The sequence below is a fragment of the Siniperca chuatsi genome, linkage group LG15 (genome assembly GCF_020085105.1).
Source record: "Siniperca chuatsi isolate FFG_IHB_CAS linkage group LG15, ASM2008510v1, whole genome shotgun sequence".
Taxonomy (NCBI): Eukaryota; Metazoa; Chordata; class Actinopteri; order Centrarchiformes; family Sinipercidae; genus Siniperca; species Siniperca chuatsi.
The window spans coordinates 12,007,111-12,026,110 of record NC_058056.1 but is presented as its reverse complement, the minus strand read 5'-3'; the positions used below and the strand labels follow the sequence as shown (position 1 = coordinate 12,026,110).

Sequence of the window (19,000 nt, the reverse complement as noted above, 5' to 3'; positions counted from 1 at the left end):
AAATGCTTTCTAGTGCGAGGTGGCAGCATAAACGACAATCACACATATAAACAACAACAACAAAAAGACATAAAACCATCAATAAGGTAAAAAACAATCAAATAGTTACACAAATCAGGCACATAAACAAAACAAGAGCAAGAAGAGTACAAAGAATCAGACAATCTGGTGGTAATATGACAAAGCTGTATTATACAAACAAATATGTCTAGTCTATAAAAGTGTTTTCATCTTTCGAGTTCACAAGCTTTAATCCAGAAGGTGGCAGTATGATCCCATCTACAGCTTTAGAAACAGCTGAGGGTGAACAGTTCATTTTTTCTCTCAGAGCATTGTAAAACATGCTATTTGGCTCATTCTTTCTCAGATACAGTATAATCATTAACATGACCCCCAGTCCTCTTTTCACAATTGTAGTAATACTGAGGCGCATGTATGCATTGAGTCATCCAATTATGTTACAGTATGTGATGAGTCATGAAGCCACCTATGACGTTATCAGTAACACTAGCAGGAAGTGGTCGCTCAAATTAAGCAATGTACATGACTTGGTTAAGTGATTTAGACTGAATCATAGCCAGAGGTTGATCCGCCAGAAGTTTGAGTTTTGAAAAAACAAAGGTAGTATCCACAAACTCCACTGCTTCTAGACAAGGAGATGTTACATCTTTATCCAACAGTGAAGATAAAAACAGCAGAGGTCAAGATCATTTACTGCCTCTGCTTTCCTTTTCTCCCACCTAGAATGCGTCACCTGGCCAGGTCCGAGGTGAGAAGGCCTTACACAGGTCTCCAGTCCACGTCCCTTTTTTAGAAAACCCGACGGTGCAGAACCGAGCAGCATCAGACGAGATGAATGAATTTGTTTGCCTGGAAAGGTGAGCTGCTAGAGGCACTCAATAATTCAGTGTTTGTAACAGACGGTGCATCAGTGGGTGAACACGCGCAGCTATGGCTGATTGATAGTCCCTGCCAAAACAAAAAACTGAACCCCATTATTCATATCGTAATAGGATCTGTGGAAACTCTGCAGCCTGTTGTCTCTCTTGTCTCAACTGTAATAATTTGGCACCGAGAGGTACAACTATGAATTTTCGACCTTGGGTTATGTGCTACTGTTGACATTTGACTTCACAAACATTGATGGTTTCAAGACTTTTATTTGACATTTGACTTCTGAACAGCCATAAATAGTGCTCTCTTATTCATCCATTATTTATGGGTGTGTAACTGAGGATGCCAATTTGTCTTCAAGGCTTATTAAACGTACACCTGATAATGCCTGTTATAAAGGACGAGGCAGCTATCACACTAGAGGAACCCTGGCTCACCTGTCAGGGGGACCCAGCTATTGTTGGACGTGTTTGTGAACACAAGAGCCCTTAGCATGTCAAACCCTTTTGACTTTGTGAGCAGATAAATACTTTAAATACTCTTACTGAGTGAATATTAGGGAAATATGGGAAGTGTGTTGGTATGTAGATGTTTCTGGTGATAGGTATGTCTACAAATCATGTGAGATAAAAGAACAAAAGTACACATGTTTCTATATTTTGTGATGTCAGTAAGACACGTAGTAATTTTCCTAACTTGATGTGGTTGCCCTCTCACCCTTTCTCCAGTTTTTATCGCTGTAATTGACCTTTGCTCTCCCACCTGCTATAACACAGAGGAAGAGAGCAAAAAGCAAACACACACCCTATAAGGTGTGTGTATGCACACACACACACAAATGCATGCACAACCTCACACATGCGCACAGAGGCATATCTCATTACCATCGTCCTGATAGTGCAGCCAGTGGGTGTTGCAAGAGGAGGAGGGAAGGAGAGCAAGACAGTGAGCTTTAGAGAGAGAGAGAGAGAGAAAGAGAGAGAGAGAGAGAGAGGGAGAGGGAGAGAGAGAGAGAGGGAGAGGGAGAGAGAGGACAGGCAAAGAACCAGAGCCAGCATTATAGAGAGGGAGAGCACGAACACTCAACAAGATAACAGGAGATACACGTGGAAACAGCAGCCCACAGGAAGAGCAGAGATAGAGACAGAGCAGGCGAGTCGGTGTGCAAAACAAACGTGTCAGAGCCTGTGGGTCTGTCTGTGTGTGTGTGTGTGTGTGTGTGTGTGTGTGTGTGTGTGTGTGTGTGAGAGAGAGCTCAGTGTGTTTCCACGGTTCTCCTGAGGCCGTGGCAGCCATGGCGTCAGAGCCTAGCACCCAGTCCAGGGTGATGTTCCAGGCAATGGACAAAACAGAGGAGCCGGCGCACCGCAAGCTGGGCAAGCTGACGGTCAAATACAACCGCAAGGACCTGCAGAGGAGGCTGGATATCGAGGAGTGGATCGACGGGCAGCTGCACCTGCTGTTTGACTGTGAGGTAGGGTAGGGCTGGCTTACACAGACACACACACAGACGCACACTGTGTTGGGTGCCAGAGGAGAAGGAGGTGAGGCAAAGGAGCAAGGGAGGCATTGAACTGCTCATAGGTGCCTGTGGTGGGCTATCCATCATGTAGGCGCGATTACAGCGATCCTAAAACAGGAGTGGGTGGGAGGCAAGTAGCTTTGCTTCATGGCTGCAATTTGTGGCACACAAGCCCTCATGTGACATCAACCTGACTGCAGTATCAGCTGTGCACCGTGGTGTTCTACCATAGTGATAAGATTCTTTTTCCAAGATATGATGTCTGATGATATAAGTCATTAGGAAGCATTTGCAAGCATGTTGCAACCCTTACAACACAACACCTATATCACATTAAACATATGGTTGCCATATGGCAAAATTTACAATTAAGGCATTCAGAAGTTGGTTTTACATGGTGTCAAGTTGAATAGCTCTAGGATCAGTAACATTAGAAGCAAATAATATTGAGGAGGAACAGAGTCAAAAGACCAAAACAATATTCCTGTAACCCTCTAAAGTGTGGAGTACCATAGAAAGTAATAAAAAAATAAAAGCTATGGGTGGGATAGAGAGGATATTTTCTTTTTTAAATGCACTCCAAATGTCTCTCTGTTTGCTGACACATTCTTGTGGACACAGTCACTCATGACAGAAACTGCATACTTAGATTGCCCCTATACTATATTGCCCTCCATCCAAAATATGCAGTTTATATTAACACAGTCGCGTGTGTTATGTAAAAACAAGCGTTATAATGTGGAAATGTGTGCTCATTATTTCCATAGTGTGCCCAATTACTGGCCTCATTGCATAGATGGTAATGTTCAATATGTACAGGGGATTAGGACGAGACATCAGCCAGCTCTCTCTCACACACACACACACACACACACACACACACAGCAACCTTCATAACTCCACTCCCGTACGGTGGGATACAATCCAATTATGTCAGAGGCTCCATATTGATTTGCTTGGCATTCTCTGAGGGGAAACCATGGCAACAGATGTCTCATCGCCCACATGAGGCAGCATGGCACGGTGGAATTATGGGTGTCTGTTAAGGAGCATGAGCTTCCTAATGACGATGCAGATCAGATGACAACGCCGCCTCCGTTTCATGCCGGAGAACGCAGAGACAAACTGTTTCTCATTTAATTCTCGAACCACACAGAGACCCTTAGCTGCAGATGGCCTGTAGCCACCTCTCTGTCTGGCATCCTCTTACACTGCCAGCGAGCCCTTTGCATATGGCATATACTAATGGAAGTTATATACAACAAATTCTAATGATTGACAACTTGCATTTCTAATTATCTCTGCTCATCTTTTTCTACACCAGTAGATAGTGGTTAATGGTTAAGCCTGGTTGATTTAATTTTAAAACACTTTAGTCGCAGCTGGGTGCTAGGAATTTTTAATATTGTGCTACTATTTTCCTCATCATAATACTACATAATACTATTTTATGAGCTTGATTCCATTTACATCCAAAGCCTTCTTCCCTGTGGTAATATATGATAATATGCTTGTAAAGCTGAGGGTGGAATAAATCCAGTGGAAACCGGGACATGTGGATAACAAAAACAGATCTGAAGTCTTTCTCTGTGTACTCTTTTGATCTTGTCCCAGAAACATACAATTATCTCACGTTTGCAGCACTTGGCCTTTCTTGTTCTGGTTCTAATATAATCCAACATAGGGATAAATGTACAGCACATGTACAGCACAGTTAGTGGATGTGCATGTTTCCCCAACAAGCTGAATGATGGGATCTCGGTATGATTGATGAGATAGTGGAAGATAGAAATAACACTAGAAATGTCTTTGATTCAATCATAATAGTGCCTGACATCATGAATTGAAGTTAACATAAGTTCAAGTATAGTCTACGTCTTTGCCATATGAAAATGAAGGCTTTACTTTCTAGTTGGGATAATGGATATTTGCATTAACAACTAGTGTGGAATTAATCGTGGCTTGTGACTGGCCAGTGTAATGAATTTTGCATGTGCTCAGGGGAAGGTTACTCTGTTGGTTCTCCGAGTCTTCCGCGTGGAAGCATTTACCATCAGTCCCCTGTGTCACCACCTGAATTATTTAGCCGCATCTCTAATTCATACAAGTGTTGCCTTGGTCTGGAGCGACCGCCTTCGTTTGCAAACTTCACACCTTTTGAGAAATGGTAAACTAAAAAAAGGGGTGAAAAACAGCTCTCAGATAGACTTGAAAATGTTGAGCAATGTTTAGGCTTGTGTGTGTATAGTAACCCAGAACCCAGATCAGTGTTTTCCAGTTTTTATGCTAAGCTAAGCTAACCGGCTGCTGGGTATTTGGTGTACAGATATGAGAGATGAGATTTCCCAAAATGTCAAAACATTGCTTTAAATAGTAACAGGCTAAGAAAAAGCCCAACACGTTGCTAGCTGCCTCATTACAACCACAATATTGAATAGGAGGTAAACAGAACAACAAACCAAATGAACAAGCCAACATGCCACAACAAAACAGGTCAAGGAATCACCAAATTCAAAAGCATTCATCTTCCACGGATGAATATCTACAGCAAATTTCATGGTAATATGGCTTTTAGGTGTCTTGTTTCAAAAGTTGAGAAGTTGGCCTAAGGGTGGGGCTACAGGAAAAATGATAAAATGACCAGATGGATTGAGATCCTTTCATAGGGAGCATGAGTGTGTTCAGTAAACCTCACGATAATCTGCTCATTATAATTTAAAACATGCTATTTACTAAGTGGACATTTTGGCCTTATGGAGGTCATAGAGTAAAGGAGGAGTAAAATGAGCTTAAATGTGCTGAGTAAATATTATGGTAACCTGCTCAATAGATTTTGTACTGGACTTTTGCACTGGAAATTATGGTCCTCACTGTCCATGAATATCCAGTATATCCTTAAATTGAATGGAAATTCTAGCTTTTTCAGTCTGGTTTTCAATATACCTTGCAAAGGTCAAGGGCACATTTTGACCTGAGGGTTGCCCTAGATGATGGGTCAGGGGGTAACCAAAATCATTCGGAGCACCATGAATATCAAGACTCGTGACAATTTTACCACATAAGAAGCATAACAAGACAAAGAACTACAAGTACTTGTAAGAGTAAAGTAAATAAAAAAGGATAAAAAACATTAAATGATCACGCTGCTACTCTGAAATTTGAGTTCCAAACCTAAGAAGTCCTGACAGGAAAACCCAGGTCACCTCAGGATACTGATGAAACTTTATAAATTACTTGTGTTATACTTAATTATTATAACTAGTGGAGGTCATCTAATCTTGGCAAAATCCAACTGCTTATTTAGACTGCATCTGTATTGCCCGTCTACAACTGCAATCCTCTGAGAACCCCTTTGATATTCATGAATTCCAGTATTAGTGCCAACATTCATTTTAGCTTCAGTCTATTGCTTTTAACTTCAAAAAGTGTTGCTGAGACATTTCTGCCCAGAGGCCTCATTAGAATGTTATTTTGCTCTGACAATTAAGGTAACTCTAAACAAGCTGAAAATTGCGACTGCGTACAATGTGAAATACTGAAAAGTTACTCTGGAGGGTTAAAGCTTTTCTTCATAGTAAATACACGTTCCTCTCGTCTCTCACTGATGTTCAGTGGTGCTCTGCATGGTTTTAAATATATCCCTGTTCATACTCATCACTAATGTACTACTTTGGTAGGTTTCATTTTGATATTTATCCTTTACTTACTGAATATGCCCCTCCAGATAGCCATTTAAAGTTCCGAGCAATTAATGGGATTATTATATATTATCCTTGATCAGTGCAAATAAGTACTTCTAAGATCAACCAAAGCTAACATTATTGTATATAGCAGTATATTATAGCAATTTTGGTTATTCCCAGAGTTTTTAGTTGGATGCCAATAGGGTAAACAGAATGCACATAATTTAACAGCAGAAATAACAACAACTTTTAAATAACTACTCACATTCGTTAGGTGGGCTGCTCTAGCATCATGTTAGCTCTGAACTACATGCAGACTGTGGACGGCAAGCTAAAGCTGCATGTTAAGGAAAAAAGAAAACAATTGATTACTGCAAAAATTGAACCTATATATTTACTACAGTACATGAGCAGTGACTGTTAAACAGGGCAATAATTAACAGAAATCTGGACTATTTCACTCTTTCATTTACACCAAACAGTTTGAAGCATTTGGTCTAACCAGTTGAAGCCCAACACAACCACCCACAGCCTAACACAGTAGAGCTGGTAAAGCAAAGCCCACGCAGCACAGAAATGTACAGCATGGACCAAAAAAACAAGAGTACAGCCATGTATGTGTCCTGCAGACATCAGCAGAATCACACAGGGTCCAAACTGGCAGCATGTATCAATTAGAGGGGGCACTGGGGACTCTGAAGGTGGGCCCATTTATTCCGCCACTCAGCACTTCCACATTGATTAGCTCTCTCCTCATCCAGAAAGCTGTGCGAGCCCCATCCTCACCAGTCATGAAAACTCCCCAACTGGAAAATATTCCCCTTAAAAAGAGGCCCCACTTGTCAACTATGAGTGTACACCTGCTGACTCTAGCTATCTTAGCACTCAGGATTCCTCCAGTGAGCACTGTTCATTCTCTCTGAAAATGAAGTTAAAAGGTGTGGATAAGAACTTGTGATATGAATTGATAACTTTGCTATATTTGCGTTATATAACTGGAGACACTGTGCCCTTTTTTTTAATACAATCTTTACATGAGGTTGGCTAATTTTAGAAAAAGGTGTTTGTATTGATTTAGTAAGACCTCCAGTTCATATACGACAGGTAATGCTGCACTTGGGTTTGTATTTTAATTCCGGTATATACACAATGTGGGACAACCTAGCTGAGATGAATATATTCTTTAGAAAACATTTCAACTGGAAATAATCTCTCAGTAATGGCTGAGCTAAATGCTAGATGGGTAAACCACCCATGAAATCTGATGACGGCATGTGGCCAGTCCTCCTGGAGCCTTTTTGCTTTCATGCCTCAGTGCTCTTCAACTTTGCTTATGTGTGCAGCACATCATCAATCATATCATTGTTATGAGAAATGATTAAGGAAGAAAAACAGTGTTTATTCTTATTTCTACAACACAGCCAACACTAGTGTCAACACAGTGTCAACTCTGTAAAACTTGACAATCCAACATCTTATATACTACTATGCAAAGATTTCATTACTGTGCTGCAATGAAATCCTTGCCATGTTGCATCATATCCTGGATCGCAGCTTACGCTCTTTCTTCTCCTTCTGAATGACTCTGCTCAGTGGTGTGGACACCCTTACCACTGTGACCGAAAGGATGGCAAGAAGCCCACATTATACAATGTTTACAATGTTGTAGCATGCAGAAATACGTGCAGAAAAAGTGTGGGCAATATGGATAACCCTAACTTTTGTCTGCTTTTACAGGAGGAAGAGATTCCAGAGTTAGAGATTGACATAGATGAGCTCCTGGAGCTGACAGATGAGGGGCAGAGAACCCGGCTGCAGGTAAGATTGTGCAAGTTAACTTAAAAACACTGACATTGTTAGCCATTATTCACATTGCATCTCTAGTTATTTAGATATTAATAATTTAACGGTTATCCAAAACCTGGAGTCCAACATTCAGGCAAAAGAAGTTGAACATTTTAACACCTTGTTCCTCACTGACATCTAGGTACATACCTAACTATTTGCTATGTGGTGTAATAGCTTAACAAGCACTTGACCCTTGCTGGAATCCAATTTGCAATGTTTGCAGTGAAAAAGCAATGTCCAATGCTGTTAGTGAGCCTATTTGTGTTTGTTTTCTTTGTTAGGAGTTGTTGCAGGAATGCGGAAAGCCAAAAGAGGTGACAAAAAATATATACTTATATGAAGCTACACACGAGCATATAAAGATTTCAATATTTAACAGAGAAAAAATATTACTTGTTTACTGTTACTGTTGTCATGTCTAGTCTGTAAAAGTTACATGCAGAAAAATCATCTATTTTGTCCTTCTTCCCCATAGGATTTTATCAACGGGCTGCTCTACAGGATAAAGGGTCTACGCAAAATGTCAGGTCCCTTGAAGAAATAATTGTAGGTCAAATAAAGAATTGAGACAATGTGGAGCCCCTTAACTTCCCATCTCCCATGCGTTAACTGTTTGGATGCCTGTATGTGCGCATTCACATGTCTGTGGGACTCTCTTTCTGCCCTCTGCCCCCTCCCTGGATCAGCATCAGTCTAAAACCAGAGCAGTCGGTTTTGAATGGAATGATTTTTTATTATTTCACTTTAATTTATGGACTGCTATAACATTTTGTCCCCCATAAACATACCAATAATGCACATGTGATAAAAGTTGTATTGACTATTACTCAGATGGACTGTTTTTTGTGTAAGACTGTACATTTTCGGTTGCCTATGTATGTACATAAATATTTTTGTTCTGATAGCAGTGTTGTATGTTGAAATAAAATTGAACATTTTCAAGACAAGTCTGTTGATGAATTATAAAAAGGGTAACATCTGATTTTTTAACAGTATGGTATAATCAGGTATTATTCATTCCACACATACAAATAAATATTAACATGTCCATTTCACCCATAAATTTACAGTACCAATTAAACGTCGTGTTGCCACAATTGCCCTTTATTGCTGCTCTAAAACGCTTATTTGCCTTTAAAGACTGATTACATCCTACTGTCCAGAGACAACTACAAGACTTTATTGTAGCACGGCTGGGGTTTTTTTTTTCAACAGAGTGATGGAAACAAAGGAGCCGTTGACATGTCAGGTCTAGAAGTAAACACAGTGAAATCAGCAGCAGGAAGGTCCATTAAGTATGCATCCATTATCCTCATCCATTTCCTGTCTGTGGTGCGTGATATGGCCAGAAAAGTCAAACACAGTAACAGCCTCCATACACACCTTAATGGAGAAAACCCCCAGAGGAAAGTGTAATTATGGTTTCTCCTCAGTTAGCTTGACAGTAATGCACACTGATGAAACTGCACTCCGGCCTTCTCTCTGTCATACACAGAGGGTCTTTCGGCTGAGGGCTCCATTATAGCAATTTGCTTGCTTCGCCCCCACTTCCACTCTTCTCTGACACGGAGGCCATCCATACTGTAAGACTACACTTCTGACAAGGCCTACCAGTCTGGGACATTTTTGTCGTGTGATAATATCAGCGATCAAAAAAAAAAAGGCTTCAGTGTTAGAAATGCAGCGTTCCCTCAAAGATGCGACATAGCGCCTAACACTTTTGCATCCTTTATAATGAAATTACACACACGGACAAGAAAGGCAATACTCATGTCAGACTCGCAGCCAAACATAGATTACAAGAGTGACTGCATTGCCTGCCAAAAGAAAACAAAGCCCTCAGTAATCCTTTTATACTGACTCCTCTGTACTTCTTCAGTCCAGACCTGACAGCAGTCTGGGATTGTACATCATACCAGATGAGCTCATGATGTGTCTGCTTTCTGTATGTGTTATAATCAAATGGTGACAAGTGCAAAGTGTGTCTAAGATGAGCCTTTGTTGCCTTAGGGAAGTAGGACAAGTGACATAAAAAAAAAACTTCAAGCTTCTTATTTGGCTGGGCAGTTTAAAACTTTTCTGTGTGCAAAAGCTGTGCATTTTCCTAAAATACCAACAATGTATAGCAGCCTCTGTAACATTTACTTACCTCTATTTTTATACATTACAGAAAAAAAATAGGAACTATGTTTTTTATATTATACAAACGTTACCCATCGTTTTTGATTTGTTCAGTTAATCTGTTAGCAATTACAGAAAGCAGATGCTCTTCCTGTGGTCTAGATGCATGTTTATAGCCACTTTGGACAGATTGGATTAGATAGGTTGGGGTTAAAATGAGGGGTTCTGGCTTTCTTTAGATAGTAGGTAGTGTTTAAATCTTCTGAGACACTGTTTTATTAACAATAATGGGTCACTTAAGTCTAAAGCACAAGTTTAACAGTGAGGACTGAGGAGAGCCTCATAAGGCAAACACCTACAGCACAGTCTAACTATCATGTCTTCCTCTTCTTCTTTGGCGCAGTGTAGTTAGTGGTGCGATGCTCCATCCTGTCATATTTATCATGGCCTTCCCTGGGGAGATAATGAAGAGTGGATTGATAATTCATCCCACTAAATACTTTATATTCATGCTGCTTAACAGTATGGCAGCAGCCTGTCTACAGTTTATCTGGGTCATGGTATGCATTCCAAATCATAGCCATCTTTCTTGGGCATCAGAGCAAAGATTTCCACACAAGCTATAAAAGCAGAATTATTGTTGCGCTTGTTATAATGAATGTATGTTACGCTACCTGAAGCAGCGGTTGCAGTATAGCTCTCCATCACAGGTGTGACAGCGAAGCGTGGCGTCTTGGTTACAGATGCAGCACCAAGGAAGCTCTTCCTCATCACTGTCTGATGGCTGATGTGCAACAGCAGCCGGTGAAATCCTACTCTTGGGAGCTGGAGCCTGGGTCTTTAAAACACATCAGATCAACAACGGATTAAATGTTATTCTCTCTGATATCTTGAAAAATGTATGAATTTGTATTTTGGCTGTTGTTTAGTACCAGTTTCTTCGAAGTTTTTTTCTTTTCTATGTTCTTTGGTCCACTGTGTTCTAAAGGTATATTGTAGCCACTGGCTTCATCCAATGCAGCCTCTTCAGAGAGCTGGAGCAAACACAGAAGATGTCCTCCAATTCACATTCCAAATGATTAAAATGGCAAAATAGCAGCCCCTTGTGGCCGTTACACAATGGTCCAGATTAGTTCACAATCATTTTTAAGGGTGTGACATGCATTCAGTAGTAACGAGTTTATCATGTGAAATATGTTATAATCTACATTACAGTACAAACTTAATTTTGCATTAAGCTCCAGACCTGTTTTAACACTCGCATCACAGCTTCTTCCTCAGTCTCCTCCTCACTGTCAGGATGCTGAAAGTCCTCCATAGTAACTACAAGTGATATCACAAATATAACAATAACAGGTTTCTCCCAACTAAGACATTCACACTTCTGTCACGGCCACAATGTTTACAGTTATTTTCTGACTTTCTGATGTGGAAGTAAGGATAACAAATAAGGTTAAGAAAATGGTACACCAGGATCTTTGTGTGTGATATACCTTTGTCTGGGTCCTGCCCCTTCAGCTGCGCCAGCCTCTTGGCCATGTGGAGGATCTGATCCTGGGAATGGTGCTCCTTCCTCAGCTCCTCCATGGCCTCCTCCAGCAGGTGGGCCTTCCCAGCCTCCAGCTGCTTGACCGCCTCCTGGTTCTCCTCCAAATTCTCATCCAATGTCCCCCCCTCCCCCTTGTTGAGATCATTCATACGGCCATCTACACCTGCAGAGGGATTAATAGGTTTGAGCATATTAGGGGATCCCCACAGTAGCTGAACACAGTCAGATTTTGGTGTCAGAATGCAGTCATGATATATTATTATGACTGCTTAAGACTATGATATGACTTCATCATTAATTATTAATTGAATGTGGGAGAAATCAATGAGACAATTAACATCTTACTGCATTCAGGATTTAATTGCTGGTTGTCCATGGAAACTTCCTCTGTCATCTGAGTAATCAGATCATTGGCTTGTTCAGTCTGAGTCCTGTTATCTGGAGGCTGGTGCACCTATACAGATGAGCACACAAGTGCATACAGGTAAGCAATTATAGCTATTTAGCATGCAGTTCCTTCTAAATAGCCTTAAATACAGTAAGCTGTCCACGAGGCATACTGTAAGGCCCAAGACATTACAAACAAGAAGGAAGAGGTTTAGCTCACAGGTGGAGGAGCTTGAGATGGTGGAGGTTGACCCCGTATGACTGCCAGGCGGTCCTCCATCTCCCCTACAGAAGGCAATGGCCGGCTGGGAGCTTTCAGAGCAGCAAGGCGAGACTCAAGTTCTTTCTCAGAGGGGATAGACTCTGAAGAACAGTAAAAAGCTTACAATGGCTTTTGCCAAGAGAAAATATATATTATTACTGTATTTGTCAGAATAAATGAAAATGGTAGCTGCTAAAAATTTAATTTCATTACTTGGGGCAGTGTCCTCCTTCAGCTTTTGAAGTCTTTCAGCAATAGCCTGATCTTCTTTACTCAGGCCTTTGGTTGGTAGATTGCCTGCTCTGCTGTTTCTATTGCCTCCATGTGCAAGAGGCTGTGTCGACTGTCCCTGCTGTTTGGCCTCAAGTGCAGCAACGCGTCTATAGAAGAAACATGAACTTTAGATATCATGAAACTGCTGTGTTGACAAAGTATCTTTTTTTTTTTCAAATTTGATCATATACTGACTTTTTGTAATTTTCAGGAGGAGACCATTTTCCAGCACTGTTTGGAGATTCCCCACTAAAAATGAAGAAATTAAGATAAGCAAGAATGCTTATAAATACTAATTAATAATCACGATTATATGATTTAGCACGGTTTGACCTTTACCTTGTCAGATTACCATGGCACTGTTTGCAGACCTTCTGCTGGGTGTTGCCACAGCGAGGCACCACAGCACTGAAAGTCAAACAGCTGGAGCAGAAGGAGCGGCCGCAGCTCTTACAGCCCAGCTGTGAGGATATTGCAGCGTAAATTACACCGTTTACTTTCCTTTAAACGTTTAATGTGTATAGCTGTGTGATAACTATTAGCCAGCAAGGTCTTACCTCCTTCTTGAAGAGACTGAACTTTGATGCACAACAATAACAACGGTTGTCCATGCCGACACGTGTAGAGAGTCATGAGACAGGCAATTATAATTGACTGATATTGCTTTATCTGGTAAATATGAAAAAGAAAACCGAATATACGAACAATAATTTGGCAGCTAGCTACCTATTTCATCCTTTCAACGTTGCTATAATCAAAACAGGAACCCTCCCGGAAGATGCAGTGTGACGTCCATTTCCGTTTTCCTGTTTCTGGGTCTTCCAATCAGCTTTCTCCAAATTGTCTCGCGGTCCTTGTTCAAAACACAGAACCGACCGCTTAACAGTGTTCCTGCAGCAACGTTGTAGCTGTAATAGTCTGGAAAGAAGGCTTGGAAGCGGTATGAAAAACTACCATTTTGTTGATCATCAGTTTTATTTTTGTATGTGATTGGTATATTTCGCTAGTATTGCGAACAACGGCAACAACAACTATCGAACTAAAACTACTAAACTTATGTTAGCTAGCTAACGTCAGTGTGTTAGCTCCCCCACGTAATGCATGCACTAACGTTAGAAACTCACTAGTAACTTAGCTAGGACACTGGAAACATCACGGTTGTCCTTTAGTCATGGATGTGAAATGGTAGCTACAATAAGTAATCATTTGTTTCTGTGTTAAATGTTATGTTGCGTAAGATGATAACATAAGTCCTGTGTGGTTATTAACGTTACATTTCCTTACGCTAATATGCTGTCACTTGACCTTGTATGATATAATTCCCATGGTGTCTCCATTCCGTATGTATCTGGACTGTCTGAAAAACTACAAAGGATCTTTAGACAGCACGATGTTCCTGTTTTCTTTAAACCAGGCAACACTTTAAGACAGAAACTCGTTCACCCTAAGGACAAGATGCCCACACAAAAACAGAGCAATGTAGTTTACTCAATTCAATGCAGTGAGGAAAACTGGAAAGAACGGTACATAGGTGAGACTAAACAGCCACTTCACAAGACTTTATCAGCACAGACGACACGCTAACTCAGGATTGCAGAGCGCCGTGCATTTGCATCTAAAAGCTACAAACCACACATTTAAAGACAGTGAGGTGGAGATTCTAAGTAGAGAGAAGAGTTGGTTTGAAAGGGGTGTCAAGGAAGCCATTTTTGTGAAAAAAGAAAACCCCTCTTTGAACAGAAATGGTGGTCTGAGATTCAGTCTGCCCAAAGTTTACCACAGTGTATTAGCACCTTGGTCACGCCAATCATATGCTAATCAGGTACTTAACAGTGATGAGGGAGGTGCAGCCAGAAAACAATAGGCCTGATTACTGATTACTGGGCCATCATGGAAACAATTAGGTCAGTTTCAGGTGAAACTAGCTAATCAACAGATACTCAGGTAGACTCCTTCCTGAGGGCAGGGCTTATGTACCACAGAGTAGCTTAAATTTCTGAGTTCCCAGTCCATTTTTCACAATTGAGAATGACTTCCGGATGGGAGCCGAAACGTCTTGATCTTTAGTCCAGATGATTATGACTGAAACCTTTTCTACGATAGAACACTCCTGGACGAATGAGGGACTACACCGTCATAATTCCCATGGCTTGATTTATTTTAATAATCATTATTATTATTATTATTATTATTATTATTATTACGATAATAAGTACAATAAACTATTTATATGGGACATTTCAGACATGAAAGTGTATTAGCTGCGTGGTGATTTACATCCATAGTTAAACAATGCTGTAAGAAGCTAAAAGTCAAAGGACAGGATTACAATGCAAGATAATTGTACATTGTTAAAGCATAAGTAACACTCTTTAGGCCAGCCCAAAAACTCTCTGTCTGAGTAATGATGATATTAAGCCTTTGAATCTACTGGGGAGTAACTCCAAGGTCTATCAAGATATTATCAATTCATATTTAAATATTTTTTTTACATTATTGATTAGTCGTTCATACAATGAAATCTAAGATAACAGTTAAAAAAATAAAAACAAGGTGACCTCTTCAAATGTCTTGACTTGTCCGACCAACAGTGCAAAATCCAAAGATCAAGTTTATAATGATATAAAACAGAGAAGCTGCAAATCTTCACATTGGAGAAGCTCGAAACATAAAATGTTGGGCATGTTTCCTTGATAAATGGCTTAAACAATTAGTCAATTATCAAAATTGAAAGTCAGAGGAAACAACCCTTCTACGCAAATTATATTTAAAAGAATATAATTGAAAAAGATTAAAAGATGTGTAGACAGGAGCAAGTGCAAGAAGAGATTTTAGAAAATGAGCAAATTTTAAAAGTAACTAATAACTGATGTCTGTGTGTGTGTGTATATATGTATGTATGTCTGTCTGTCTGTCTGTTGGCATCTAGTTGTTTTAATTTCCACAATGGCAGAAGGAGGAGATGTGGACTGGGAGCTAAGCAAAGAAAACATCCAGCCACTGCGGCGGGGCAGAGCCATATCAGCCTTACATCAGGCACTCAGTCAACAACAGGATGGGCTCAGCTCTGCCATCAACCAGCAGAGACAGTATGGATGATCTTTAAAGAATTGCTTGGCCCAAGAATTGCACCCGGATTGGGTGACGGCAATTTCTGTTGAAAACTTTTTCCCAGCAGTTTTCACATTATGATGGAGGTTTTGTGGCCTTTTGTTTCTCCAGGGCTTTTGAGTCTGAACTGCGAATGTATGATGGCGATGATCCGCTTGATGTTTGGGATCGGTAAGTCAAATATGGAAACAGTATAAAGTATGTTCATATGTGCTGCTCTTAAATCTGAGAGGTTTTGTTTTTAATCCTCACATGGTTCTGCCTTTTACAGGTATATTAAGTGGACAGAGCAAACCTTCCCTCAGGGAGGAAAGGAGAGCAACCTCGCCACACTGTTGGAACGAGTTGTAACCAGATTCACAGAGGAAAAGAAATATCACAATGACCCTCGCTATGTTGACCTCTGGATCAAATTTGTATGTGTAATATTTTAACCTTTGACTCTTTTTGCTAGTACTAATGCAGCAGTAGTAACTTTTGCCATACATGCGTATTGTGTGTCATTAGGCAGAAAACTGCCCAGAGCCCTTGGACATTTACAGGTACATGCAAGCGCAGGGAATAGGAGTGACACAGGCATCCTTCTACATCGCTTGGTCTGAGGAATATGAGAATCAGGGCAACTGTCGCAAAGCAGACCTGGTGTACCAGGAAGGATTCAAGAAGTGTGCTGAGCCGCATGATAAGCTCCTGCAGTTTCACAAGTACGGATTCATCCAGTAAAGTTTGAGAAATAGTTTGAAAATGCAAAATATTGGCATAATCACAATTTTCTATATTGTTATTCATAGGGGTCTGCAGGCACGTGTGTCCCGACAGGTGATGATGAATGTGGAGGAGGACGATAGTGATGATGAGCCTGAGAGAGTTTCTCTAGCCGACCTCAAACATAGAGGGAGGAAAAAGGCCATCGCCCCCATCAACAGAGCTGGGGCTGCAATTAGAAGTAAGCACATGCCTATTCAAAAAAACATCTGTTGTGAAATTTTAAACAGATATTACCAGTGCTCCAGCACCTTTTTTAAATATTAGTATTATCATTAAAAAATGGTGTTTAATTTAGATGTTTGATGGGTTTTGTGAACAGGTATTTCTGGAGGCCTGCAGTCACACGCCGCCCCTGTCCTCGGCAATGCTTCAAACAGTCGGTTGGTGATCTTTGATGAGAACAAGACTCAAAGTGCTGGCCCTTCAGAGCCTAAGTTGGAGTCTTGGGTGGCCCCACCCACTTCCAGGGCAAAGGAGAATGAGCAGAGGCTTGAAAAATGGTGTGATGTCAAGGTATGAGACGAGCAGGTGTTGTGTTAGTTGATTTTAAATGTGTGGAATGTAACCCAGTGATGTCAGTTTAATGTGTATGTACCGTAGATGCCACAGAAGTCCAAATTCGGACATACTGTTATGGCCCCACCGCCTCCGAAACCCACCTTCCAGCCATTTGTTGAGGAGTCCAGCCAGCCTCCAACAATGTGAGTGACTACTAGAATCTAACTTTTATCTGCAGTTTTGATTTGTTGCTTTTATTTGCTGAAAATTTAATTCACACAATCACACATTCAGGTTCATGATTATAAGAAGAAGAAGACATTGATGAATAGCACTGAAATGAATTAATCAACAATTTTGATAATAAGTAAAGCACTTCCTGTTACAACCTCTCAATTGTGATGATTTGCTGCTTTTCTCTGTTTCATATAATTGTAAGTTGAATAAGAATTATTCATTTCCAAATTAAGTGTATCCTTCTCTGGCTATGTTAGTAACATTTCTTTGATTTGCTTTGGCATCTTCCTTCTACGCTCTCAGGACTCCATGTAAGATCAACTCGGCAGTGAACACCGTTTTATCATCACGTAAGCCCTGCAGAGAGGAAACTCCTCTAAAGAGACTACAGGAGCACCATCAGCAACATAAGGAAGCAGAATCAGGAAAATTACAGGAGCAGAGCATGTACTGTAAAGAGCTGCTGCTCAGCGGCGCCACTGAGTTCTGCTTTGAGGAACTGCGTGCTGAACGCTATTTCAAAAAGATGTCACAGGAGGTCAGGGATCAAAACGATCAAGCTAGTGCCAGTGCTTCAAACTGATGCATCTAAGAAGACTGACAAATTGTTTCTTTTTTAGGGATTTTTACCTTCATTTAGACAAGATTTTATCTGCAAGTATCATGTAGTTGCTGTTATGTATTGTTTGTTTTCCTGCTGTAAATATTTTGTTCAGAGCGATCCAGTTAGTCAGAAAGGAATAAAACCCTTTGAACTGAAGACACAGTAATTTAGAAGTTGTGTTGGATTCGTTAAAACACGGCGGGTGGACCAATTAATGGGAACACCTGTACAATGTAATTTAATCCAGTACAAAATACCACAAACTGCAAAACTGTTAACGTGGAATAAACATCTGCACATCAACAAACAATATAAACTGCATAGGCTTCACAGTAGTATTTAAGGGGCTATTGGATTGTATTATGTATGTTATGTGTGTCAACTCCTTGTAAATACTAAACACATTTGTCTACCATCTGGTGCAGAAATACTCACACTTATTCCTTATTTCATTCTTGGCCCATTTATCCATTTTTCTTAATTGCATTGTTCTTGAGAACAGTGGGGTTTTTTATGTGTGCTGCCTTTGATTTGTCTTGTTGAGTATTTTTTTAGCAGATGTTTCAACACAGTCGAAAGAGGGCTTCAGTGAGCTGACTCAACTGGGTTTTACGTCTCAGTCTGAGTGAAATGTCCCATCTAGGTCATGTGTCATTGATGTTCAATAAACTTGTTAAAGTACTTGCTGATGACTAGTGGAATTGTTTTGGGGGTTTATTTTAGACAGGGGGATTGTAGTAATGCACTGTCAGCAGGGGGCATGTGAGGGAAGGCATGGATTGTATTCTGGGTAATCTTATTTGGATTACTAATGGGGTGCAAGAACAATTTAGTGCTGACTGTAATCTGTTGCTGCAGTTTAAAGAGGCAACACTAGTGGGCATGAGTACAAACAACAGAAACAATCTGCATTTATATAGTCATAAATGCCATCATTATTGCTACTTATTTTAATGGAGTGACTTAATTTAACTCCCTCACTGCAGGGTATGCTTGTGCTTTTTAAGGAATCCCAACACTTACTAGGCATAAAATTTCTATGAGCAAATCATGCATTCAACTAATCATTGTCCAGGAGAAGTTACCCAGAAGCCTGCCGACTAAAGTGGTGAGAGTAAACCTAATCTACTGTGATGATGGGATGTACTTCACACAGGCAGCTTTGCAGGGCAGACTTTGATGAATGGCTAGAAGATAGGTGGTTGGCTCATTAGCAAGTGAAATCCACCCTTTGCAGTTGTGG

The 19,000-nt window shown here is 40.5% G+C and overlaps 3 protein-coding genes across 3 annotated transcripts; 2 read left to right on the top strand and 1 right to left on the bottom strand.

The window, feature by feature from the left end:
* The first annotated feature begins 1,855 nt into the window (after positions 1-1,855).
* ppp1r14d (protein phosphatase 1 regulatory inhibitor subunit 14D) lies at positions 1,856-8,894 on the top strand. Its single transcript, XM_044165524.1, has 4 exons — positions 1,856-2,368; positions 7,837-7,917; positions 8,229-8,261; positions 8,423-8,894. The coding sequence occupies exons 1-4, from the start codon at positions 2,189-2,191 to the stop codon at positions 8,489-8,491; spliced, it is 363 nt and encodes a 120-aa protein (XP_044021459.1). The 5' UTR covers positions 1,856-2,188; the 3' UTR covers positions 8,492-8,894.
* On the bottom strand, positions 8,660-13,307 carry zfyve19 (zinc finger, FYVE domain containing 19). The gene is made up of 11 exons (XM_044165521.1): positions 13,097-13,307; positions 12,879-13,000; positions 12,735-12,788; positions 12,480-12,646; positions 12,225-12,367; positions 11,963-12,071; positions 11,562-11,780; positions 11,315-11,391; positions 11,001-11,102; positions 10,743-10,906; positions 8,660-10,521 (listed from the first exon to the last, which is right to left on the bottom strand). The coding sequence occupies exons 1-11, from the start codon at positions 13,148-13,150 to the stop codon at positions 10,443-10,445; spliced, it is 1,290 nt and encodes a 429-aa protein (XP_044021456.1). The 5' UTR covers positions 13,151-13,307; the 3' UTR covers positions 8,660-10,442.
* Positions 13,308-13,334: 27 nt separating this feature from the next.
* On the top strand, positions 13,335-18,438 carry bub1bb (BUB1 mitotic checkpoint serine/threonine kinase Bb). Its single transcript, XM_044165523.1, has 9 exons — positions 13,335-13,479; positions 15,469-15,628; positions 15,762-15,821; positions 15,922-16,066; positions 16,158-16,354; positions 16,442-16,596; positions 16,738-16,931; positions 17,019-17,119; positions 17,457-18,438. The coding sequence occupies exons 2-9, from the start codon at positions 15,486-15,488 to the stop codon at positions 17,734-17,736; spliced, it is 1,275 nt and encodes a 424-aa protein (XP_044021458.1). The 5' UTR covers positions 13,335-13,479; positions 15,469-15,485; the 3' UTR covers positions 17,737-18,438.
* The last annotated feature ends 562 nt before the right edge of the window (positions 18,439-19,000 follow it).

Bases quoted from the DNA above. Each gene is read 5' to 3' on its own strand.
- ppp1r14d (XM_044165524.1), top strand. From the start codon at position 2,189: ATGGCGTCAGAGCCTAGCACCCAGTCCAGGGTGATGTTCCAGGCAATG. The intron at 2,369-7,836 runs GTAGGGTAGGGC...CTGCTTTTACAG, and splicing joins ACCTGCTGTTTGACTGTGAG to GAGGAAGAGATTCCAGAGTT. The intron at 7,918-8,228 runs GTAAGATTGTGC...TTTCTTTGTTAG, and splicing joins GGCAGAGAACCCGGCTGCAG to GAGTTGTTGCAGGAATGCGG.
- zfyve19 (XM_044165521.1), bottom strand. From the start codon at position 13,150: ATGGACAACCGTTGTTATTGTTGTGCATCAAAGTTCAGTCTCTTCAAG. The intron at 11,103-11,314 runs GTCTGGAGCTTA...TGTTTGCTCCAG, and splicing joins TGATGCGAGTGTTAAAACAG to CTCTCTGAAGAGGCTGCATT. The intron at 10,522-10,742 runs GTAGCGTAACAT...TTATCTCCCCAG, and splicing joins TACTGCAACCGCTGCTTCAG to GGAAGGCCATGATAAATATG.
- bub1bb (XM_044165523.1), top strand. From the start codon at position 15,486: ATGGCAGAAGGAGGAGATGTGGACTGGGAGCTAAGCAAAGAAAACATC. The intron at 15,629-15,761 runs GTATGGATGATC...TTGTTTCTCCAG, and splicing joins GCCATCAACCAGCAGAGACA to GGCTTTTGAGTCTGAACTGC. The intron at 16,597-16,737 runs GTAAGCACATGC...TTTTGTGAACAG, and splicing joins AGCTGGGGCTGCAATTAGAA to GTATTTCTGGAGGCCTGCAG.